Consider the following 26,250-nt stretch of genomic DNA (forward strand, 5'->3'; position numbering starts at 1 on the left):
TGTTATATTACAATAAAATCAGAAAAATGCATGTTTTTTCTGTCTGTTATATTACAGTAAAATCAGAAAAAAATCATGTTTTTTTTCTCTGTTACATTACAGTAAAATCCGAAAAAATGCATGTTTTTTCTGTCTGTTATATTACAGTAAAATCAGAAAAAAATCATGTTTTTTCCTGTCTGTTATATTAAAGTACAAACAGGAAAAAAACATGCATGAAGTGACCATTGACCGCCTTTCATAAAGTTATCACTTGTATCCTAAAAATAAAGAATGCATTTTTAGCAAAACATAAAAATGTATAATACTAAGAAGACTGCACATGAATATAAGGTTGCAGGAAACTAAAAGTAAAATGGAATGGGACCATATTAATATTTTCCTATATTATTAAAGCTTCTATTTGTGGAGCTTCATATACATTTCCCATCAAGATTCAAAGACACAATTATTTCCAGGGACTAACCAATATTATAAAAATCCAACCTTTAGTTATTCTGGTTTAAATAGCAAGTCATTATCGATGCATGCTGCGTGCGCGCATGCGCGTGAAGGTGCGCGCCTCATATAATGGCGCGTTCTGCTGCAGCGGCAACATTTGCAACACGGACTTAGTTACCTCACTGTCCTCCACAGCCATGCTCCTCTCTTCTCTCCGCGGCTTGTCGGAGGTTTTGCAGCGTGTTGGAGATGTTTCTGCGCGGAGTTGTCTTCGTCGTCTGCTTTCTGACGAGTCGTCAGCTGCGGCTTTGTGCGGCGGATCTTTGCAACTGGAGTGGAAGGTAAAGTCATTGCATCAATAAGTCACGCCTATTGGAGTATCGAGATTCAACAAAAAAAAAATCATCTAATACAAAATATTATGTTTTATTTTTGGCTGTTTATTTCGTGGAGGGGGTAAAGTTGATAAAACAAATGTTTTGTTTTTTTAACTAATTTTTTTCCAATAATTATTGACCCAGTAAAAGCTGCAATAACCTCCTTGCAATGTACCTCAGTATAGGAAAATCTTCTTATTCACATAACAGGTGTCAAATAGGGATGTCCAATAATGGCTTTTTTTTTGCCGATATTCCGATATTGTCCAAATCTTAATTACCGATACCGATATCAACCGATGCCGATATATACAGTTGAGGAATTAAAGCATTATTATGCCTAATTTGGACAACCAGGTATGGTGAAGATAAGGTCTTTTTAAAAAGAATAAATTGAATAAAATAAACATTTTCTTGAATAAAAAAGAAAGTAAAACGATATAAAAACAGTTACATACCTGCCAACTTTTGAAATCAGAAAAACCTAGTAGCCAGGGTCCAGGGGCCGCAGGCCCCGATAGGTCCAGGACAAAGTCCTGGTGGGGGGTTCAGGTTCGCCCCCCGACGCAAAATGATTATTAGCATTCAGACAAGTTAAAATGTTGCTAAAACCATCACTTTTCTATCAGTCACAGTGACTTTTCAAAACAAAAATATTACAGCAAAAATCATATGGGTTGATTGACATGTTTATTCTGTAAACTAACTTCAATAGTTTGAAATTATTTTGACAGTTAATGCCAGTTATCCTGTCAACCTTTCACAAGACTTCAATTTGTTAATTGAAAGTATAAACAGTATCAACACTTTTTACAGTAAACAAATGGTAAAACAGTACTAAACAATTCCATTAAAAAAAAAAAAATTGGTGTCATTATTAACTTTCTGTCCAAGCTTGTATAATCTACTGCCTTGTTCAATTGTAAAAAAATATTCTGTGCCTAAAATTCACATTTCTATCACAATTATCATACTGTAAACATGGTAAGCTAACTTCATTAAAAATTAATAGTCCTGTCAATAGCATGGAATTACAATTCAAATGTAGTTTTTTTGTAAGCCTTTCAAAAGAATTCAAAATATGAAAAATGAATGAAAATTAATTGAAGCCATCAGACACTTGAAAAGTGGCACATCACATCTCTAATGTAATCATTTGAACTTTTCAACAGAAACAGCACTGCAAAAATATTAAGGACATACTTCTGTATTTTGGTAGTTATGCTGTCAACATTTAACAAGATTTCTTCAACTGGGACTTGAAAGCATAAATAGTATAAACACTTTTAACAGTATAACAGTACTAAACAATTCCAATAGATAACATTGGTGTCATTACCTTTTTGTTTGCTCAATTATTGCCTCCGTAAATAAAACTTCGGCATTTATCACATCCAAAGAATCTGTTTGGGCGACGAAAAACGTTGAAAGTTTTCCACTTGTATCGCTAGCAACGGCATTAGACTTGTGTTTTTTTTGTCCCAACGTGGTCTTTTACATCGCTAATTCCTCCGTGTCCGATCGAAAAATCTTGTCTGCACAAGGTGCAATTCGCGTAGTTTTCACCCTTTTTGGAACGGATAATTATTCCCGGATAGGCTTTTGAATATTCTTCACGGAATGACTGCAGTTTTCTTTTCGGTTTAAGACTCGTTTGCGATTTTTCTCCGGCTGATTCCATGATCGTTCGCTCGTTTGGAAACAATGGCAACTGGTGCCTCGTGCTTGGCAGCGGTGCTATAAATAGCCTCGCGCGTGGCATTCGGAATGGCTCGATAGGAAGTTACGGGAAGCAGTGTCGATTGTCATTGTTGTTACGCGATTTCGTGAATAAAACTTTAAAAAAAAAAATTTTTTTAATGAATGAAAAACCGTATTTTTTATCACTGCAACCGTAACCCGGAATAGGTTGATGAAAACCGTACTAATTACGGGAAAACCGGAGTAGTTGGCAGGTATGCAGTTACATAGAAACTAGTAATTAATAAAAATGAGTAAAATTAAGTGTTAAAGGTTAGTACTATTAGTGGACCAGCAGCACGCACAATCATGTGTGCTTACGGACTGTATCCCTTGCAGACTGTATTGATATATATTGATATATAATGTAGGAACCACAATATTAATAACAGAAAGAAACAACCCTTTTGTGTGAATGAGTGTAAATGGGGGAGGGAGGTTTTTTGGGTTGGTGCACTAATTGTAAGTGTATCTTGTGTTTTTATGTTGATTTAATAATTAAAAAAAAAAAATTATAAAAAAAACATCCATCCATCCATCCATCCATCTTCTTCCGCTTATCCGAGGTCGGGTCGCGGGGGCAGCAGCCTAAGCAGGGAAGCCCAGACTTCCCTCTCCCCAGCCACTTCGTCCAGCTCCTCCCGGGGGATCCCGAGGCGTTCCCAGGCCAGCCGGGAGACATAGTCTTCCCAACGTGTCCTGGGTCTTCCCCGTGGCCTCCTACCAGTCGGACGTGCCCTAAACACCTCCCGAGGGAGGCGATCGGGTGGCATCCTGACCAGATGCCCGAACCACCTCATCTGGCTCCTCTCCATGTGGAGGAGCAGCGGCTTTACCTTGAGCTCCCCCCAGATGGCAGAGCTTCTCACCCTATCTCTAAGGGAGAGCCCCGCCACCCGGCGGAGGAAACTCATTTGGGCCGCTTGTACCCGTGATCTTGTCCTTTCGGTCATAACCCAAAGCTCATGACCATAGGTGAGGATGGGAACGTAGATCGACCGGTAAATTGAGAGCTTTGCCTTCCGGCTCAGCTCCTTCTTCACCACAACGGATCGATACAGCGTCCGCATTACTGAAGACGCCGCACCGATCCGCCTGTCGATCTCACGATCCACTCTTCCCCCACTCGTGAACAAGACTCCGAGGTACTTGAACTCCTCCACTTGGGGCAAGATCTCCTCCCCAACCCGGAGATGGCACTCCACCCTTTTCCGGGCGAGAACCATGGACTCGGACTTGGAGGTGCTGATTCTCATCCCAGTCGCTTCACACTCGGCTGTGAACCGATCCAGTGAGAGCTGAAGATCTTGGCCAGATAAAGCCATCAGGACCACATCATCTGCAAAAAGCAGAGACCTAATCCTGCAGCCACCAAACCAGATCCCCTCAACGCCTTGACTGCGCCTAGAAATTCTGTCCATAAAAGTTCAGAACAGAATGGGTGACAAAGGGCAGCCTTGGCGGAGTCCAACCCTCACTGGAAACGTGTCCGACTTACTGCCGGCAATGCGGACCAAGCTCTGACACTGATCATACAGGGAGCGGACCGCCACAATCAGGCAGTCCGATACCCCATACTCTCTGAGCACTCCCCACAGGACTTCCCGAGGGACACGGTCGAATGCCTTCTCCAAGTCCACAAAGCACATGTAGACTGGTTGGGCAAACTCCCATGCACCCTCAAGGACCCTGCCGAGAGTATAGAGCTGGTCCACAGTTCCACGACCAGGACGAAAACCACACTGTTCCTCCTGAATCCGAGGTTGGACTATCCGGCGTAGCCTCCTCTCCAGTACACCTGAATAGACCTTACCGGGAAGGCTGAGGAGTGTGATCCCACGATAGTTAGAACACACCCTCCGGTTCCCCTTCTTAAAGAGAGGAACCACCACCCCGGTCTGCCAATCCAGAGGTACCGCCCCCGATAATAAAAAAAACAGATACCGATAATTTCCGATATTACATTCTAAAGCATTTATCGGCCGATCTCTAGTGTCAAAGTCAAGGCCCACGGCCCAGATCCGGCCCGTTAATGAATGATCTCTGGCCCCCGGGATGATATTTGATTAGTATTAGAACCAGTCTGCACGCACCAATACTCCATCAGTGTTGGTGCTAGGAATTTTCTAAACGGGGTCCCAGGGACCCCATCGAGTCATAAAAATGGGGTCCCACTGTACATTTTTTGGGTTTTGAAACCATTTTTGTCATAAACGTTACTTATTGCATAAAAACATTTTTTTTTTACAAAAAAACCCCCCAAATTTGCATGCATATGTAAATGTATTCAGTTATAAACATTCATTCACTTTCTTTCCTTCATGGATCTAAACCAGGGGTGCTCATTACGTCGATCGCGAGCTACCGGTCGATCTCGGAGGGTGTGTCAGTCGATCACCAGCCAGGCATTAAAAAAATAGTCCTAAAAATGAGCGATCATAAATCTTCACTATGACGTCACTTTCCTCACTTGATTGACATTCACGGCACCCGAGGGTCTTCTGAGATGACGCTGGCTGCTGCCAGCTCATTAAAATTACCGACTGGAAGGTGAGAAACACTTTATTTCAACAGACTCTGGCGCCGTACCTGTCGTCAAAACTCCAAAGACCGACTGCACAGTTGCGCTAACAAAACAAGAGTCTCAGAAAGCTGGCGTGCACAAGCTAGCAAGCTACGGAGTTTGCCGACAATGTATTTCTTGTAAAGTGTATACAAAGGATTACGGAAGCTGGACAAATAAAATGCCAAAAACCAACCACTTTCATGTGGTATTGGACAGAAAGGAGGACTTTTTTTCTCCTCCATTCGAAAATGCGGACCTTATCATCACTACTGTCTGATTCCAATCAATGCAAGTCATCAGAATCAGGTAATACACCAACTTATATTCTTGTCTTCATGAAAAAAAGGAATCTATATGTGTTAAACATGCTTGTATTATCTTTAAACACTTTTAACTTGTTAATAATATTAACTATATGTGTTAAACATGCTTGTATTATCTCTAAACACTTTTAACTTATTACCAATATTAACTATATGTGTTAAACATGCTTGTATTATCTTTAAACACCTTTAACTTATTAACAATATTAACTATATGTGTTAAACATGCTTGTATTATCTTTAAACACCTTTAACTTGTTAACAATATTAACTATGTGTTAAACATTCTTGTATTATCATTAAACACCTTTAATTTATTAACAATGTTAACTATATGTGTTAAACATGCTTGTATTATCTTTAACCACCTTTAAGTTGTTAACAATATTAACTATTTGTGTTAAACATGCTTGTATTATCTTTAAACAATTTTAACTTATTAACAATATTAACTATATGTGTTAAACATGCTTGTATTATCTTTAAACACCTTTAACTTGTTAACAATATTAACTGTGTTAAACATTCTTGTATTATCATTAAACACCTTTAACTTGTTAACAATGTTAACTATATGTGTTAAACATGCTTGTATTATCTTTAACCACCTTTAAGTTGTTAACAATATTAACTATATGTGTTAAACATGCTTGTATTATCTTTAACCACCTTTAAGTTGTTAACAATATTAACTATATGTGTTAAACATACTTGTTTTATCTTTAACCACCTTTAAGTTGTTAACAATATTAACTATTTGTGTTAAACATGCTTGTATTCTTTTTAACCACCTTTAACTTGTTAACAATATTAACTATATGTATTAAACATTCTTGTATTATCATTAAACACCTTTAATGTATTAACAATATTAACTATATGTGTTAAACATGCTTGCATTATCATTAAACACCTTTAACTTGTTAACAAAAACATATGTTTCATAAATAAGTAAATATAAATTATATATATGATTTAGGTAGATCCCCACGACTTGATCAATTGAAAAGTAGCTCGCCTGCAGAAAAAGTGTGAGCACCCCTGATCTAAACGGTATTGTTTTCTATATTTTTATTGTAATATTTCCAGAATGTGTTTGTTCTATTTTTGCCTAAAGTAAGGCAAAGAAAACAATCTGAAGTGACAGTACCACGTAAGGTATGTTTTAAATGCTGATGCGGGTTCATTGATGTTTAAATGTGCCAAAAATATAGCCTGTTTTGTACACTGTTGAGGTGCTTCAATGTACAGTAGTGCAGAAGTGTGTTTCTATATAGCATTTCTCCAGCCGTGGTCATGTGGTGACCTCAATTATTGTGTCATTTGAGTATCAATAGTTAACAACAACAAAAAAATGATGTAATACATTTACATAAAATATTATGTTTTGCTTTTGGCTTTCTATTTTGTGGAGGGGGTAAAGTTGATAAATAAAATGTTTTTTTTTTTTTTTAAATAAACAAATTTTGACCCAGTAAAAGCTGCAATAACCTCCTTGCAATGTACCTCAGTATAGAGAAATCATCTTATTCACATAATAGGCCCTAGGTGTCTAAGTCAAGGCCCGCGGGCCAAATCCGGCCAATTCTCCATCAGTGTTGGCACGAGGAATTTTCAAAACGGGGTCCCAGGGACCCCATCGAGTCATAAAAATGGGGTCCTTGTTGTGTTTACTGAGGGGAGGTGACGGCAAACAGATACCAGGGGGCAGTATGTACAATTTATTTATTATATATAATAAGTATATATAATAATAATAAACAATACAACTAAACTATAGATATGGAGTGTGTGACTAAAATACAAGAGTGTGTGTGGTGTAAGACTATGTGTGTAGTTAACTGAAGTGAGTGTTACCAATGTGTTGAACGAGATACGAGGAAGTCCATGGGGCAGGCAGGTTATCCGGGGCGAGAGAGAGGCGTCGGAATCCAGGGGCGAGCAAGAGGTCGAGGAACGAAGGAAGCAGTCAGAGTCCAGAGGGAGATCCAGGGGGAAAATGAGACGCACCGCTCACTTTCCAGGCGACGGAGGGTACTGCGGGGACACGGGAGAAGACAAGGGACAAATCAAGGCACGGAGAGGAAACACGAATATAGCATAAAGCTTGTTGCTTACGGTACACCATGAGAAAGCTAAGTTCCCGCGCCGATCCTTGGGTCCACTGGTCCTTTATTGAGCCTGCCCTCATCAGACCCAGGAGTGTAGATTGCCGGTGAGTGAATGCAGCTGGTGGCTGCTGCAGGGCGGGGACGCGCGCGGCGCGTCCCTGGATGTGCGCACCCGTGGGCGTGTCCCGAGGTGCGCACAGGCGGATGAGCGGCGTTGGCAGGAGCCTGAGCCGTAACAGTCCCACAGTACATTTTGGGGGTTTTGTAAGCGTTTTGAAAACAAATGATAAATGTATGCATTATCTTGTTATATCTCACATTCTATATTGTGTTTTGGAAAAAGGTTGTCATAAACATTACTTCATACATTAAAAAAAAATAATACAAAAGAAAACACTTTTATGCATTTTTGAATTCATTCAGTTATAAACATTCATTCACTTTCTTTCCTTCATGGATCTAAACCAGGGGTCCCCAAACTTTTTGACTCGGGGGCCGCATTGGGTTAAAAAAATTTGGCCGGGGGCCAGGCTGTATATATATATATATATATATATATATATATATATATATATATATATATATATATATATATATATATATATATATATATATTAGAGATGCGCGGATAGGCAATTATTTCATCCGCAACCACATCACAAAAGTCGTCATCCATCCGCCATCCACCCGAACCAACATTTTATCAAAACCACACCCGCCCGCCATCGGCCTGTTGTTATATATCTAATATAGACGATGCAAGGCATTAGTGAGGTTAGAAAGCTTTTGCCTGTTAAAGAAAGGAGACTGATCCAATGCAGCAGAGACATTCAATGCGTGATAATATTATTTATCATTATTATAGTATTATTGTCATTTCCATTAAGAAAGTGTTGACTATTGTTGCCAGTGCCCTCAGATCAGGAGTGCGTTCCTCACACTTTGTGCGCGCAGTTGCAGCAAGCAGAACGAGGCTTTTAAGAAATTAGAAAAATGTTTTAGAAAGACTAGGCCTATATTTTCGTTAGGTAAAAAAAATGTTCTGAATTTATTTCAATGAATATTAACTTGTTAACGTTATAATGCTCAAATAGGGACGAGGGCGGGGTGCACAGTGAAACAGTGAACAATTTCGCGACAAAGATGAACCTTTATTGATTGATCTGCAGCCATGACAAAATATCAGACAATCTCCATTGTCAACGACAGGCAGGAAAATAAAGATAAACACATAGCCTATGTTCTAGGCATAGGCATAGGCTCATACGTTTTTAAGTTGAAATAAAAAAAATAAATAAAAAATGTGCCTCATAAGCCTTAGGCTGTCAATCACGCGCACAAACTTAAATTATACAATAACATATGTATGTCATCTCTATTTAAACAAAAATAAATTAAATAAATAATAATAATAAATTACCTGCAACTTATTGGCCAAGGCAAATAGCTGAAGGGGGGAAATCAAACCCATCAGACTGCACTTTATCATCAAACTTGAATTATAATGAAAATAGACGGTGGCGACAAACAAAGCAGGCTAAATATCCTTACATTGTCGCCAATCGGAGATGCGCTTCACTTGAAAGCGAGGCCAAATAATTAACACACATAGTAGTATATCTCCAATAGAAAAAAAACCACAATAAACAACGCAATTGCCTTAATTCCTTTGCATTGTAGTGCGCCCAAACAACACGTAATCATCAAAATTATTCAGCTGACCGAACTCAATATAGGTTAGACATGGGCTTATTTGGTATAGCTTATAGGTAACGTAGACTAATTCGTTTAACATATCCAACCGTATGTCTACTTACTTTTTTTTTTTGTTAGCACTATGCAGGAATAAAATGGCATCTACAGTGCCAGGATTCATGCGAGAGCGCCTGGCCTCTAAAATGCGCCCTGCTGCGCTGAAGGAGCGCTCACTTGCGCCACTTGTTGCTGGGACGCATAGGATTCTCTTGGCAAGGTGTTGTAGTCGTGGGAATGATTGTCCTTGTTTCCCCCAAAAGGAAAGTAGATTTTCCTCTGCTGATCCGTCGAGATGCAAGTTTGTAGAGGAATAATCCTCTACTTCATCAACAAGCACAGGTGTATATCCTCCTCCCATTCTGTGAAGTCAATCCTTTTCTTTTTCGGTGATGCACCATCAGCTCCACCTAAAGGACCGATAAAATCTATACGTTTTTCGTATGTGGGTAACAACATTTAACTATGTATATATATTTCCGAATTGGTTCAACCGCAACCCGCCCGCATCTATTTAAAATCTATTTTTTTCGTCATGTCACCCGCCCGACCCACGGATTATCTGCGGACTCCGCGGTTGTGTCCGCAAACCGCGCATCTCTAATATATATATATATATATACAGAGGTGGGTAGAGTAGCCAGAAATTGTACTCAAGTAAGAGTACTGTTACTTTAGAGATTTATTACTCAAGTAAAAGTAAGGAGTAGTCACCCAAATATTTACTTGAGTAAAAGTAAAAAGTATGTTGTGAAAAAACTACTCAAGTACTGAGTAACTGATGAGTAACATACACACACACATCATATATATATATATATATATATATATATATATATATATATATACATATATATATACATACATATATATATACACAGGTAAAAGCCAGTAAATTAGAATATTTTGAAAAACTTGATTTATTTCAGTAATTGCATTCAAAAGGTGTAACTTGTACATTATATTTATTCATTGCACACAGACTGATGCATTCAAATGTTTATTTCATTTAATTTTGATGATTTGAAGTGGCAACAAATGAAAATCCAAAATTCCGTGTCTCACAAAATTAGAATATTACTTAAGGCTAATACAAAAAAGGGATTTTTAGAAATGTTGGCCAACTGAAAAGTATGAAAATGAAAAATATGAGCATGTACAATACTCAATACTTGTTTGGAGCTCCTTTTGCCTCAATTACTGCGTTAATGCGGCGTGGCATGGAGTCGATGAGTTTCTGGCACTGCTCAGGTGTTATGAGAGCCCAGGTTGCTCTGATAGTGGCCTTCAACTCTTCTGCGTTTTTGGGTCTGGCATTCTGCATCTTCCTTTTCACAATACCCCACAGATTTTCTATGGGGCTAAGGTCAGGGGAGTTGGCGGGCCAATTTAGAACAGAAATACCATGGTCCGTAAACCAGGCACGGGTAGATTTTGCGCTGTGTGCAGGCGCCAAGTCCTGTTGGAACTTGAAATCTCCATCTCCATAGAGCAGGTCAGCAGCAGGAAGCATGAAGTGCTCTAAAACTTGCTGGTAGACGGCTGCGTTGACCCTGGATCTCAGGAAACAGAGTGGACCGACACCAGCAGATGACATGGCACCCCAAACCATCACTGATGGTGGAAACTTTACACTAGACTTCAGGCAACGTGGATCCTGTGCCTCTCCTGTCTTCCTCCAGACTCTGGGACCTCGATTTCCAAAGGAAATGCAAAATTTGCTTTCGTCAGAAAACATGACTTTGGACCACTCAGCAGCAGTCCAGCTCTTTTTTTCCTTAGCCCAGGTGAGACGCTTTGCGCGCTGTTTCTTGGTCAACAGTGGCTTGACACGAGGTATGCGGCAGTTGAAACCCATGTCTTTCAAGCGTCTCTTGGTGGTGGATCTTGAAGCACTGACTCCAGCAGCTGTCCACTCCTTCTGAATCTCCCCCACATTTTTGAATGGGTTTTTTTTCACAATCTTGACCAGGGCGCGGTGATCCCTATCGCTTGTACACTTTTTCTGACCACAGTTTTTCCTTCCCTTTGCCTCTCCATTAATGTGTTTGGACACAGAGCTCTGAGAACAGCCAGCCTCTTCAGCAATAACCTTTTGTGTCTTTCCCTCCTTGTGCAATGTGTCGATGGTTGCCTTTTGGACAGCTGTCAAATCTGAAGTCTTCCCCATGTTTGTGTAGGCTTCAGAACTGGACTGATAGACCATTTAAAGCCCTTTGCAGGTGTTTTGAGTTAATCAGCTGATTAGTTTGTGGCACCAGGTGTCTTCAAAATTTAACCCTTACACAATATTCTAATTTTGTGACACACGGAATTTTGGATTTTCATTTGTTGCCACTTCAAATCATCAAAATTAAATGAAATAAACATTTGAATGCATCAGTCTGTGTGCAATGAATAAATATAATGTACAAGTTACACCTTTTGAATGCAATTACTGAAATAAATCAAGTTTTTCAAAATATTCTAATTTACTGGCTTTTACCTGTATTTCCGAATTGGTTCAACCGCAACCCGCCCGCATCTATTTAAAATCAATTTTTTTCGTCATGTCACCCGCCCGACCCGCGGATTATCTGCGGACTACGCGGTTGTGTCCGCAAACCGCGCATCTCTAATATATATATATATATATATATATATATATATATATATATATAGTCTTTATAATCCGTTTTGTCATTTAACATCAATTAACATTGATATTCATCAACATTTAACATTGTCACATTATCGATGGGAAAATGCATTTTTAGACAATATGATTTGCCTGAGCGGCTAGGAGACACCGAGAGTAACAAGCGGTAGAAAATGGATTAGAAAGGAAAGATAAAAAAAAATTAAATAAAAAAATTCAAATTAAACAAATTTAACTTGGGACTTCCCGTGGGCCGGATTTTGGATGCTGGAGGGGCCGGATCTGGCCCGCGGGCCGTAGTTTGGGGACCCCTGATCTAAACGGTATTTTTTTCTATATTTTTATTGTAATATTTTTAGTGTTTGTTCTATTTTTGGCCAAAGTAAGGCAACGAAAACAATCTGAAGTTGTCTTTATTTGTTACTCTTAATGCCATAGACTTTCCTCCATGCGGGCCCCTGAGCTAAAATGACTTTGACACCCAAATAGGCTATGATGCATTTGAGAGGGACCATTTTGGGTCCATATATGTGCTGATCGATCATGTTGAAATTGGTTTGTGAGGTACAGTATGTGGTCACCATTGTTGATTAATGCATAAATTACAGGCTGAAAATGTATTTATTTTTAGTCGACAAGCAGCTAATTATGTCTCCGTATAAGTGTGGAGGTGCTCCTCTAAGCTCATAATAATCACCTCTAGTACACAGTGGTGTGTCGTTAGGGCCAGCAAGGCCTACTCTGCTGGCCTAACATAAATCATGATCATAAATTAATTTTAATCTACTCTCCATAAAGTATTAATCATATTCTCTTCATGTCTTATTAGGTCCAGTGTTGCTTGTTTTTACATTACAGCTTTTTTATCCCATCAGAATTCAACTAGCTTGTTGCCGGATATACAGTTGATAGACAGTTGATAGGCAGTTGCGATAGCCAATCAGATCACGAGTTGTTGACAGTAGCCCATCTAGGCAGCCTTACGCTTAACGTGACTGTGATTTGATTTTCACTCGTCACTCGCAAGTGAGAATCCAATCACAAGTTGTAATTTGCGAAAAAGCGGGAAGGGGCACCGGAGCCATACCCGGCCAGCGGAGAAAATCATCGGTTCTCACTTTTTTTTAACCCACAAAGAAAAAGTTCAAATATTCTATTTCTTTATTTTTCCACATTTAATATGTTCTTTACAATTATTTTACTTTTGACAGTACCACGTAAGGCCTACTTGCCAACCTTGAGACCTCCGATTTCGGAAGGTGGGGCGGGAGGGGCAGGGTCGGAGGGGGTCGTGGTTGGGGTGGGGGCGTGGTTGGGGGCGTGGTTAAGAGGGGAGGAGTATATTTACAGCTAGAATTCACCAAGTATATATAAGAAATACTTGACTTTCAGTGAGTTCTAGCTATATATATATATATATATATATATATTTATTTTATTATATGTATATATATATATATATATATATATATATTAGAGATGCGCGGATAGGCAATTATTTCATCCGCAACCGCATCAGAAAGTCGTCAACCATCCGCCATCCACCCGATGTAACATTTGATCAGAACCGCACCCGCACGTTGTTATACATCTAATATAGACGATGCAAGGCATTAGTGAGGTTATAAAGCTTTTGCCTGTTAAAGAAAGGAGACTGATCCAATGCAGCACAGACATTCGCGTGCCACGCTGTCACGACCCAGACGCACACCAGTGCGCAATCATATGGGAGCTGCGCTGAGCGCACCTCCAAGCGCGTCTCGCTGCCGGCGACGGCCGGGTATGGGCCCGACGCTCCAGCGCCATCCATTTTCAGGGCTAGTTGATTCGGCAGGTGGGTTGTTACACACTCCTTAGCGGGTTCCAACTTCCATGGCCACCGTCCTGCTGTCTATATCAACCAGGGTGAGCCCCACCCCTTTCGTGAGCGCACTGCGCGCGGAGTGACCCCTGTTACGAGCCCCCGGCCACGGGGGTGGCGGGCAGGTAAGCTGCTTACCTGCTGCGCGTGACGCCGGCCGCGGCGAAGGCGGACGAGGCGGGGTGTCGGTGCGGTGGGCGCGGTGGTGACCCTGGACGTGCGTCGGGCCCTTCTCGCGGATCGCCTCAGCTACGGCTCCCGGTGGGGCCCTCTCGGGGGAAGGGGCCTCGGTCCCGGACCCCGGCGAGGCGTCCCTTCTCCGCTCCGTAAAAGTGTCCATCTCTTTTTTTTTTTTTCTTCTGTTGTGGCATATGCAGCAGGTGCCTGCTCGTTTTTCGTATGTGGGTAACAACATTTAACTATGTATACATATTTCCCAATTGGTTTAACTGCCACCCGCCTGAATCTATTTAAAATATAATTTTTTTTTATTTCAACCGCCCGACCCGACCCGCGGATAAAATCTAATTTTTTTTCATTTCATCCGCCCGATCCGCGGATAATCCGCGGACTCCGCGGTTGTGCCCGCAAACCGCGCATCTCTAATATATATATATATATACAGTATATATATAAATAAGCAATACTTGAATTTCAGTGTTCTTTAATTTACACATATAAACACACATAGCACTCATCTACTCATTGTTGAGTTCATTGTTGAATTGTCCATCCTTGTTCTATTCTCTGTCACTATTTTTCGAACCATGCTGAACACCCTCTCTGATGATGCATTCTGCTTCGTCTCCTTGTTGTGTGCGCGCAGTTGTGCACTGCACTCTCTAAAAGCCATAGATGTTATTGTCACATATGCATGTACAGTAGATGGCAGTATTGTCCTGTTTAAGAGTGTCACAACATTGCTGTTTACGGCAGACGAACTGCTTTACGGTAGACGAAAACATGACAGCTGCTGGGAGGACGTTAATGAAACTGCCTAACAATAAACCCACATAAGAAACCAAGAACTCGCCCTCCATCATTCTACAGTTATAACGTGATTGGGCAGGTACGCCGTTTATATTGTGGGAAAGCGGACGTGAAAACAGGCTGTCAACACGTCACTCAGGTCCGCATGGAGCTGGAGGGGAGCGTGGCCTCCAGCTCCGCCTGAATTTCGGGAGATTTTCGGGAGAAAATTTGTCCCGGGAGGTTTTCGGGAGAGGCGCTGAATTTCGGAAGGTTGGGTTGGCAAGTATGACGTAAGGTATGTTTTAAATGCTGACGCGGGTTCATTGATGTTTGAATGTGCCGAAATATAGCCTGTTTTGTACACTGTTGAGGTGCTTCAATGCTCAGTAGTGCAGAAGTGTGTTTCTGTATAGCACTTTCTCCAGCCGTGGTCATGTGGTGACATCAATGATGGTATTTTGAGGGGTATTTATTAAAGTCGGACTAAGTAGGACATCACTGAAGGCCTAGGTAGGAAACGCACAGCCCGTCACTGCTATTACAGCAAATAAAGTACAATTGTTATCACTGGAGGAGAAGTCTGAACAAGTTTTGATTGACAGTGTCAGACAGGTACTGTAAAGTTGTTTCTACTTGCAGTGGTTTCCCCGCTGGAGTGGACACCAGGATGGTCCTGCAGGTGCGACTCCGCTGCACAGAGGGTTCTGTGAGGTGGGTCCACCCGGGCCAAGCTCTGAGGGTGGTCCTCGAGCCCAATCTCTCCTCCGTTAAGCGCACCTCAATCTGCATCAAACCGTTCCGGACCTTCGGCGGCGCCAACCTGTTCGTAGAAAGGGACGGGACACTGGAGCTGCTGGTCACGGACGACCAGAGGGCAGAACATGTCAGGTGTTTTCCAGCTGAGGGACCACAGATGCCCGCCATCTACATCCAGATGAGCCCTCTGGGAGACGGACCATGGAGTCGACGTAGGATGGGTTTTAGATATGAGCTGACGGCCAATAGGAGAGCAGCAACCAGCCTGGACCACACTAGTGAGTCACGCTTGTTTTTATTTGAACTTTTTTACAGGTAGTGTTAAAGAGGCCAGAGGCAGGAGACCCCCTGTGTGAAAGGGGTATTCTGCTTAATGTGTGTGTATAAAAGGTCAGTGAGTTTCTGGGCTTCTGACAGACCATTGCATCTTTCATCCAGTGCTGCACTCATGTTTCTGTATTCTGAGTCATGGGGAAGGCAAAAGAATTGTCAAAGGATCTGCGAGAAAAGGTACTTGAACTGCATAAAACAGGAAAAGGGGTATAAAAAGATATCCAAGGAATTGAGAATGCCAATCAGCAGTGTTCAAACGCTGATTAAGAAGTGGAAAATGAGGGATTCAGGTAGACCAGTAAAGATTTCAGCCACAACTGCCAGGAAAATTGTTCGAGATGCAAAGAAAAATCCACAAATAACTTCAGCTGAAATACAGGACTCTCTGAAAAAATCGTGGCGTGGCTGTTTCAAGATGCAGAATAAGGAGGCACTTGAAGAAAAATGGGCTGCATGGTTGAGTCGCCAGAAGAAAGCCATTTCTGCGCAAATGTCACAAAGTATCCCGCTTACATTACGCCAGTGGTTCTCAAACTTTTTTTGTCATCCCCCACTTTGGACAAGGGGGAGTTTTCAAGCCCCACCTGCCCCCATCGCCCCAACAGAGCGCTAATGCCAAGCTTTAACATTTTCAAATTTATTGAACATCAAGTTGTATACATTCAAACTCAATAACATAAAATAACATCAAGTTCAAAGATAAATAAAATAACTGTGCAGCTGTGGTACAACTTGCATCAAGTTCAATAATAAATAAAATAACTTCCATCAAGTTCAATAATAAATAAAACAAAAGTGTTATAACTTGCATCAAGTTCAATAATAAATCAAAAAAGTGTTATAACTTGCATCACGTTCAATAATAAATCCAAAAAAGTGTTATAACTTGAATCAAGTTCAATAATAAATCAAATAAGTGTTATAACTTGCATCAAGTTCAATAATAAATAACAAAAAGTGTTATAACTTGCATCACGTTCAATAATAAATCAAAAAAAGTGTTATAACTTGAATCAAGTTCAATAATAAATCAAATAAGTGTTATAACTTGCATCAAGTTCAATAATAAATCAAAAAAAGTGTTATAACTTGCATCAAGTTCAATAATAAATCAAAAAAAGTGTTATAACTTGCATCAAGTTCAATAATAAATCATTAAAAAGTGTTATAACGTGCATCACGTTAAAAAATAAATCAAAAAAAGTGTTATAACTTGCATCAAGTTCAATAATAAATCAAATAAAAGTGTTATAACTTGCATCAAGTTCAATAATAAATCAAATAACTTGCATCAAGTTCAATAATAAATCAAAAAAAGTGTTATAACTTGCATCAAGTTCAATAATAAATAAAACAAGTGTTATAACTTGCATCAAGTTCAATAATAAATAAAACAAGTGTTATAACTTGCACCAAGTTCAATAATAAATCAAATAACTTGCATCAAGTTCAATAATAAATACAATAAAAGTGCCACTTTGCAATCTTTGCAAAAAAAAAAAAAAGGAGCTATGCATTTGGCAAGACAGGGCAAGTGACAGCACTTTTCCCCGGGAGAGCCACCTTGCTTCACTGTGAAACAGCACGGCTGTATGATCAGCTCCCATTTCCTCACACAGTGCAGAGAACAGTCGCACTTTCAGTGGTCGTGTTTTGATCAAATTTACCGCGCTCACAACATCTGTTAAAACCTCATTGAGTTCGGGGCTGAGCTGCCTTGACGCGAGTGCTTCCCGGTGAATGACACAGTGTGTGCCCGTCACATTTTTGTTTCTCTGCAGGCGCTGGCTCTGGCTCGACGACCTTTGAGGTGCGAGTCACAAATGTATATATTTGTGTAATTGTAGTCCACACATTAGCCTGCTACCCATCCGCGCGAAAGTTTGTTCCGCTTAGCCCCGCCCCCATTAGTTACTGTTGCTATGTCTGTCAAACTTTCGCTCGTACCGAGAAATATAAAGCCTACAGTAAAAATAAGTACCGGTAATTTCCATTTATTTATATAGCGGATTTCACAGACAGAATCACAAAGTGATTTACAGTGTGTATAGAAAATGAAAGCATAGTAAAAAAAATAATCTAAGAATATAATAATTTAAAAAAAAATTTTAAGTGAAATTTCCTCCCGTTCCTCGCGCCCCACCTGTCATGTCTCTATTCCCCACCAGTGGGGCGCGCCCCACACTTTGAGAAACGCTGCATTACGCCAAACAGCACAGAGACAAGCCTCAAAACTTCTGGAAGTAATTTGGAGTGATGAGACCAAAATTGAACTTTTTGGCCACTCGACCGTGCAGCCCATTTTTCTTCAAGTGCCTCCTTATTGTGCATCTTGAAACAGCCACGCCACCATTTTTCAGAGAGTCCTGTATTTCAGCTGAAGTTATTTGTGGATTTTTCTTTGCATCTCGAACAATTTTCCTGGCAGTCGTAGCTGAAATCTTTGCTGGTCTACCTGAATCCCTAATTTTCCACTTCTTAATCAGCGTTTGAACACTGTTGATTGGCATTCTTAATTCCTTGGATATTTTTTTATACCCCTTTCCTGTTTTATGCAGTTCAATTACCTTTTCTCGCAGATCCTTTGACAATTATTTTGCCTTCCCCATGACTCAGAATCCAGAAACATCTGTGCAGCACTGGATGAAAGATGCAATGGTCTGTCAGAAGCCCAGACACTCACTGACCTTTTATACACACACATTAATTACAAACAAACATGTCACAGGTGAGGATTGGAACCTTGATTTGCCATTCAAACCTGTTTGTGTCTACTTTTGTGCATGTTATCAGATCAAAGTCACTGGGGTGTGTGTGTGTGTATAAAAAGAAAGCAAATGTGAACAAAACCTGAAATAGTTAAGCTTTTACCAAAGTCAACAATCATAAATGAATCTTACACAATGTTGACATACATAGTTATATTTTGATAAAGGCGGGGAAAAACACGCAGCAACAAACATCAGTAAATGCAAAGTTAAATCATCAAATGCAACCTTACCCGAGCAAAAACGATGAATATTTATTCGGGAGAGTCTCGATACCAATGTCCTTGACCCAGACACACAAAGAAGTTGTAGACCTCCATGCTTTTACATGTTTCTATCTGTTTTGTCATGTAGAATGGCGTCTAACGTTTGCTGTGGTCTGGAACAACATGGCACACAAACAACTAGCAGAAATGCAGCCAATATTACATCATCATCATGAAACATGGACAAATAAACTAAAGACACAGAGGACATAAGTAAAGGAAATTAAATATACCTACAAACGAGTCATAATGATGCAATATGTGCATACAGCTAGCCTAAATAGCATGTTAGCATTGATTAGCTTGCAGTCATGCAGTGACCAAATATGCTGGATTAGCACTCCACGCAAGTCAACATCGAGGAAGCTCACCTTTGTGCATTCACGCACAGCATAAAAAGTTTGGTGGACGAAATGAGACAAAGATGGAGTGGCATAAAACACGTCTTTCTGTGGCAGCGTCGGAGAAAGTTATACATGTAAACAAACTGTTGAGTCTCAGTCCACACAACGGTGAGTTCAATGGCCGCTGAAATTAGTAGGACAAAACGGCACTCGCCAAATGCTCTCACCAGTGAAGCATCAACACAAACATATTCAACTGTGGGCTTTATAACAATTTGGAAGGTTTGTGTCGTGTTTGTCCTCCTACACAATTCATATAACAACAAAAAGTATATTTTTCACCCCATTTTTGACCCACTCGACATCCATTGCATTCGGTCTCCCCTAGGGGGGGGTTACCCACTTATGCGGTCCTCTCCAAGGTTTCTCATAGTCATTCACATCGATGTCCCACTGGGGTGTGTCATGTCTGTGTGATCATGTTTTTGTTTTGGACTTTTTGTGCACTTTTGTTTTGTCACCATAGCAACCATTAGTTTTCACCTGTCACGTCACGCACCTGTTTCACGTTTTGAGTCACGCACCTGCTTTCACTAATCATGTCCATAGTATTTAAGTTCATTCTTTTCAGTTTGTCGTTCTGACGACCTCTCCACATTTATGCTTAAGTACTCTCTTCATCCTCTAAGATCCTGCTTCATGTCCCTTGTCAAAGTAAGTTTTTGTTCCATGTTTATAGTCTTTTTGTTTTTCATAGTTTGTTCTCCCGCCACTGTGCGTGCTTTTCATTTGTACTTTTTTTGCTATAGTCTTTTGGTTTCATAGTTTATTCTCCGCCACTGTGCGCGCTTTCATTTATTCCTTTTTTTTTGATAATGATAAATAAATCATGTACCTTCATTCCCGTCTCACCCGAGCCAACTTTCCGTTGCATCCCGGAAAAGCACACACCCAAGACCTAGTCATGACAGGGTGAGTTTTTCCTTGCCCTTATGTGGGCTTTGTACCGAGGATGTCGTTGTGGCTTGTGCAGCCCTTTGAGACACTTGTGATTTAGGGCTATATAAATAAACATTGATTGATTGATTGATTTTATTTTCCATTTCCATAAATGCTGTATCGATCCGTTGTGGTGAAGAAGGAGCTGAGCCGGAAGGCAAAGCTCTCAATTTACCGGTCGATCTACGTTCCCATCCTCACCTATGGTCATGAGCTTTGGGTTATGACCGAAAGGACAAGATCACGGGTACAAGCGGCCGAAATGAGTTTCCTCCGCCGGGTGGCGGGGCTCTCCCTTAGAGATAGGGTGAGAAGCTCTGTCATCCGGGGGGAGCTCAAAGTAAAGCCGCTGCTCCTCCGCATCGAGAGGAGCCAGATGAGGTGGTTCGGTCATCTGGTCAGGATGCCACCTGAGCGCCTCCCTAAGGAGGTGTTTAGGGCATGTCCGACCGGTAGGAGGCCACGGGGAAGACCCAGGACACGTTGGGAAGACTATGTCTCCCGGCTGGCCTGGGAACGCCTCGGGATCCCCCGGGAGGAGCTGGACGAAGTGGCTGGGGAGAGGGAAGTCTGGGCTTCCCTGCTTAGGCTGCTGCCCCCGCGACCCGACCTCGGATAAGCGGAAGAAGATGGATGGATGGATGGATGGATTTCCATAAATGTTTGAAAAAGCTCCATGGAGCCACCATGGCTCTAGAGCCGTGGGGTTGCTGACCCCCGTTTTAGACCATGGTCAATTTGTCCATTGTGACTAATGTTCATGGTGTGCCTTTTGATTTTTACCTGTCTAGTCCTAATTTCAACCCTCTCATCTGCACTTCGCCTATACCGGCTCTCTATCCAGGTGTCACACCAAGAGCAACCGTGGCTGTACTGTGACAAGAGCAGTTGTTTTAGTCCAGATCCCAAACACACATCTGCTGGTCAGCCTTGTTTTGTCTGGGTGTCTACTGCTTTCCATCCTGGAACAAAGCACCGAGCACAGGGACCGTCATCAAGGCAACCGGAGGGCATCGGGCCAGACGGGTCTGAATTGAGCCCCGCAAATAGTTTGCAGATTCCACAAATGCCCGGTCATTGTTCCTCAGCACTGATCCACGTGTGAGGGCTCAACCTATAGTGGTGATGTTCTCACTCTATAGAATACAGAGCTGTGTAACGGCAGAGTGGTTGACTCCTGCATCGGCACGGGGGTCATTCCATTAGGTGTGTAATGGGAGTCACACGGTGGGTCAAGATGGGGAGCATAGAGCGGTGGGCGGCCGACATTCCTTCATTTAACCTTTGGGTGTCTTGGAATAGAGGTGGGATGAGTCTGACGTGAGGCCAGTATGAGACCTGACACTCCATCCATCATTGTCAACCTAGCAGGGTGCAGTCCTGACATAATTATTCATACCTCGGGTAGCAATGGATCTCCAATGTTTGTACAAAACCCCCAAACCAGTGAAGTTGTCATGTTGTGTAAATGGTCAATAAAAAGAGAATACAATGATTTGCAAATCATTGTATTCAAGTCACAAGTCGCTCCTAAGCTCTTCACGACACTTAAAGCTGAGTTGAAAAACCACCAGAGACAGAATAGGTATTTTGTAATATATTTGCAAAGCTTTGCATATATACATTGAGACCAGTCCAGCATAGAACATTCAATTGCGTCGCCAAGATGGTCTGCCCCCCCCCCCCCACGACCAAAACCTCTCCCCTCTTAAGTCCCTGGCAGTCATCAATCAATCAATCAATCAATCTTTATTTATATAGCCCTAAATCACAAGTGTCTCAAAGGGCTGCACAAGCCACAACGACATCCTCGGTACAAAGCCCACATAAGGGCAAGGAAAAACTCACCCCAGTGGGACGTTGATGTGAATGACTATGAGAAACCTTGGAGAGGACCGCATATGTGGGTAACCCCCCCCCCCCCCTCTAGGGGAGACCGAAAGCAATGGATGTCGAGTGGGTCTAACATAATATTGTGAGAGTCCAGTCCATAGTGGATCCAACATAATAGTGTGAGAGTCCAGTCCATAGTGGATCCAACATAATAGTAAGAGTCCAGTCCATAGTGGGGCCAGCAGGACACCATCCCGAGCGGAGACGGGTCAGCAGCGTAGAGATGTTCCCAGCCGATGCACAGGCGAGCGGTCCACCCCGGGTCCCGACTCTGGACAGCCAGCACTTCATCCATGGCCACCGGACCTGTGCCCCCCCTCAAGGAAAAGGGGAGCAAAGGAGAAAAGAAAAGAAACGGCAGATCAACTGGTCTAACAGGGGGGCTATTTAAAGGCTAGAGTATACAAATGAGTTTTAAGATGGGACTTAAATGTTGACAGTCATGTCTCTCTAGCCAAAACAAATGCCCATTATCGCTCTTTCTAACATTCCAAAGCTTCAAGGTTAACACACACAGTTTACTTGCAGACAAACAGAAAGAGAACAAATGGAAAAAACACGAGCTGTTTTCAAATATGACTATGAAATAAAAGAAGTAACACTTAAATTCGGATATATGTAAATATCTGCCTCCGACAATGTACAGCTTAAGTTGTTCAACAGTCCGGGGGTCTCCGTTGTGCTATTTTAGGCTTCATAATGCGCCACACATTTTCAATGGGAGACCGGTCTGGACTACAGGCAGGCCAGTATAGTACCCACACTCTTTTACTATGAAGCCACTCTGTTGTAACACGTGGCTTGGCAATTGTCTTGCTGAAATAAGCAGGGGCGTCCATGATAACGTCGCTTGGATGGCAACATATGTTGTTCCAAAACCTGTATGTACCTTTCAGCATTAATGGTGCCTTCACAGATGTGTAAGTTAACCCATGCCTTGGGCACTAATACACCCCCATACCATCACACATGCTGCCTTTTACACTTTGCACCTATACCAATCCGGACGGTTCTTTTCCTCTTTGTTCCAGAGGACACGACGCCCACAGTTTCCAAAAACCATTTGAAATGTCAGACCACAGAACACTTTTTCACTTTTGCATCAGTCCATCTTAGATGAGCTCGGGCCCAGAATGACTATGAGAAACCTTGGAGAGGACCGCATAAGTGGGTAACCCCCCCCCCCCCCCACCCCAGGGGAGACCGAATGCAATGGATGTCGAGTGGGTCAAAAATGGGGTGAAAAATATACTTTTTGTTGTTATATGAATTCTGTAGGAGGACAAACACGACACAAACCTTCCAAATTGTTCTAAAGCCCACAGTTTAATATGTTTGTGTTGATGCTTCACCGGTGAGAGCATTTGGCGAGCGCCGTTTTGTCCTACTAATTTCAGCGGCCATTGAACTCACCGTTGTGTGGACTGAGACTCAACAGTTTGTTTACATGTATAACTTTCTCAGACGCTGCCACAGAAAGACGTGTTTTATGCCACTCCTTCTTTGTCTCATTTCGTCCACCAAACTTTTTATGCTGTGCGTGAATGCACAAAGGTGAGCTTCCTCGATGTTGACTTGTGTGGAGTGCTAATCAAGCATATTTGGTCACTGCATGACTGCAAGCTAATCAATGCTAACATGCTATTTAGGCTAGCTGTATGCACATATTGCATCATTATGACTCGTTTGTAGGTATATTTAATTTCCTTTACTTATGTCCTCTGTGTCTTTAGTTTATTTGTCCATGTTTCATGATGATGATGTAATATTGGCTGCATTCCTGCTAGTTGTTTGTGTGCCATGTTGTTCCAGACCACAGCAAACGTTAGACGCCATTCTACATGACAAAACAGATAAAAACATGTAAAAGCATGGAGGTCTACAACTTCTTTGTGTGTCTGGGTCAACACACATTCTGGGTGTTGTTGATAAATGGCTTTGGCTTTGCATGGTAGAGTTTTAACTTGCACTTACAGATGTAGCGACGGACTGTAGTTACTGACAGTGGTTTTCTGAAGTGTTCCTGAGTCCATGTGGTGATATCCTTTACACACCGATGTCACTTTTTGATGCAGGGATCGAAGGTCTGTAATATCATCGCTTATGTGCAGTGATTTCTCCAGATTCTCTGAACCTTTTGATGATATTACGGACCGTAGATGGTGAAATCCCGAAATTCCTTGCTATAGCTGGTTGAGAAATGTTGTTCTTAAACTGTTCGACAATTTGCTCAGGCATTTGTTGACAAAGTGGTGACCCTCGCCCCGTCCTTGTTTGTGAATGACTGAGCATTTCACGGAGGCTGCTTTTATACCCAATCATGGCACCCACCTGTTCCCAATTAGCCTGTTCACCTGTGGGATGTTCCAAATAAGTGTTTTAATGAGCATTCCTCAACTTTCTCAGTCTTTTTTGCCACTTGTGCCAATGGGAAACATGTTGCAGGCATTAAATTCCAAATATTTGCAAAAAGTAACAACGTTTTCCAGTTCGAACATGAAATATCTTGTCTTTGCAGTCTATTCAATTGAATATAAGTTGAAAAGGATTTGTTGTATTCTCTTTTTATTTACCATTTACACAACGTGACAACTTCACTGCTTTTGGGGTTTGTATTTCTGTTTCTGATTGCTTCTGGAAAGGTTGACCATCTCCTATTTTCCCTCTGCAGCTTCATGTCGGCCATGCGACGACACCGAGCTGCTGATGGCCGTCTGCAACAGTGACTTTGGTGAGTAAGGGAAGGTGTTCAAATATGAAAAATGCCCAAAGAAAAAGACTAAATAATACCAACGCTTGTTTGTGGGTTCTTCCAGTGGTCCGAGGCTACATAGAGAACGTCCTGCACGACCTCGGTGGTCACACATCGTTGGTGGAAGTGTTGGCGGCGAGGGTTCACTGGCAGCGTAGCGCCGTGTTCCGGCGTCATTCCGACCCTTCCGGGTCGCCGCGTCCGTGGCGCGGTGTCATCCGGGCACACCTGCAGTGTGGCGTGAGGCCCGGAGACGGAGAGTTTCTTTTCACGGGGTCAGAACACTTTGGGGAAGCTTGGCTGGGGTGTGCCCCACGTTATAAAGACTTCCTGGCGGTTTACCAGACCGCTAAGGCGTCACGGCAGATTCTCTGTGACTTTCCTTTGGACTAAGGCATACTTGCCAACCCCTCCCGAAATCCAGAGCCTCTCCCGAAAACCTCCCAGGACAAATTTTCTCCCGAAAATCTCCCGAAATTCAGGCACACAATATAAACGGCATACCTGCCCAATCACGTTATAACTGTAGAATGATGGAGGGCGAGTTCTTGGTTTCTTATGTGGGTTTATTGTTAGGCAGTTTCATTAACGTCCTCCCAGCGCGGTAACAACACACAACAACAGCATTTCGTCTACCGTAAAGCAGTCCGTCTGCCGTAAACAGCAATGTTGTGACACTCTTAAACAGGACAATACTGCCATCTAGTGCATTTGATGGATGCACTTTTGTGCGTGCCACACAGCAATGCATCATCAGTGAGGGCGTTCAGCATGGTTAGAAAAATAGTGACAAATAGAACAAGGATGGACAATTCAACCCTTAACTCAACAATGAGTAGATGAGTGTTATGTGTGTGTATATGTGTAAATAAATGAACACTGAAATTCAAGTATTTCTTTTATTTATATATATATATATATATATATATATATATATATATATATATATATATATATATATATATATATATATATATATATATATATATATATGAAATACTTGACTTAGTATTTCTTATATATATATGTATATATATATATATGAAATACTTGACTTAGTATTTCTTATAAATATATATATATATATATATATATATATATATATATATATATATATATATATATATACAGTGGGGCAAAAAACTATTTAGTCAGCCACCAATTGTGCAAGTTCTCCCACTTAAAATGATGACAGAGGTCTGTAATTTTCATCATAGGTACACTTCAACTGTGAGAGACAGAATTTGAAAATCCAGGAATTCACATTGTAGGATTTTTAAAGAATGTATTTGTAAATTATGGTGGAAAATAAGTATTTGGTCAATAACAAAAATTCAACTCAATACTTTGTTATTGCC

The 26,250-nt window shown here is 41.4% G+C and overlaps 1 protein-coding gene across 1 annotated transcript; it reads left to right on the top strand.

Annotated features, from left to right (window-relative positions):
- The first annotated feature begins 649 nt into the window (after positions 1 to 649).
- On the top strand, positions 650 to 25,550 carry LOC133615627 (meteorin-like protein). The gene is made up of 4 exons (XM_061974362.2): positions 650 to 782; positions 15,421 to 15,815; positions 24,812 to 24,871; positions 24,957 to 25,550. The coding sequence occupies exons 1-4, from the start codon at positions 691 to 693 to the stop codon at positions 25,283 to 25,285; spliced, it is 876 nt and encodes a 291-aa protein (XP_061830346.1). The 5' UTR covers positions 650 to 690; the 3' UTR covers positions 25,286 to 25,550.
- The last annotated feature ends 700 nt before the right edge of the window (positions 25,551 to 26,250 follow it).

This window comes from Nerophis lumbriciformis, linkage group LG22, assembly GCF_033978685.3.
Source record: "Nerophis lumbriciformis linkage group LG22, RoL_Nlum_v2.1, whole genome shotgun sequence".
Taxonomy (NCBI): Eukaryota; Metazoa; Chordata; class Actinopteri; order Syngnathiformes; family Syngnathidae; genus Nerophis; species Nerophis lumbriciformis.

What these genes read in the sequence shown, in the direction of transcription:
- LOC133615627 (XM_061974362.2), top strand. Translation starts at nt 691, where the DNA reads ATGTTTCTGCGCGGAGTTGTCTTCGTCGTCTGCTTTCTGACGAGTCGT. An exon ending in AACCAGCCTGGACCACACTA is followed by an intron (nt 15,816 to 24,811) that starts GTGAGTCACGCT and finishes TTCCCTCTGCAG; the next exon opens with CTTCATGTCGGCCATGCGAC. An exon ending in CGTCTGCAACAGTGACTTTG is followed by an intron (nt 24,872 to 24,956) that starts GTGAGTAAGGGA and finishes GGGTTCTTCCAG; the next exon opens with TGGTCCGAGGCTACATAGAG.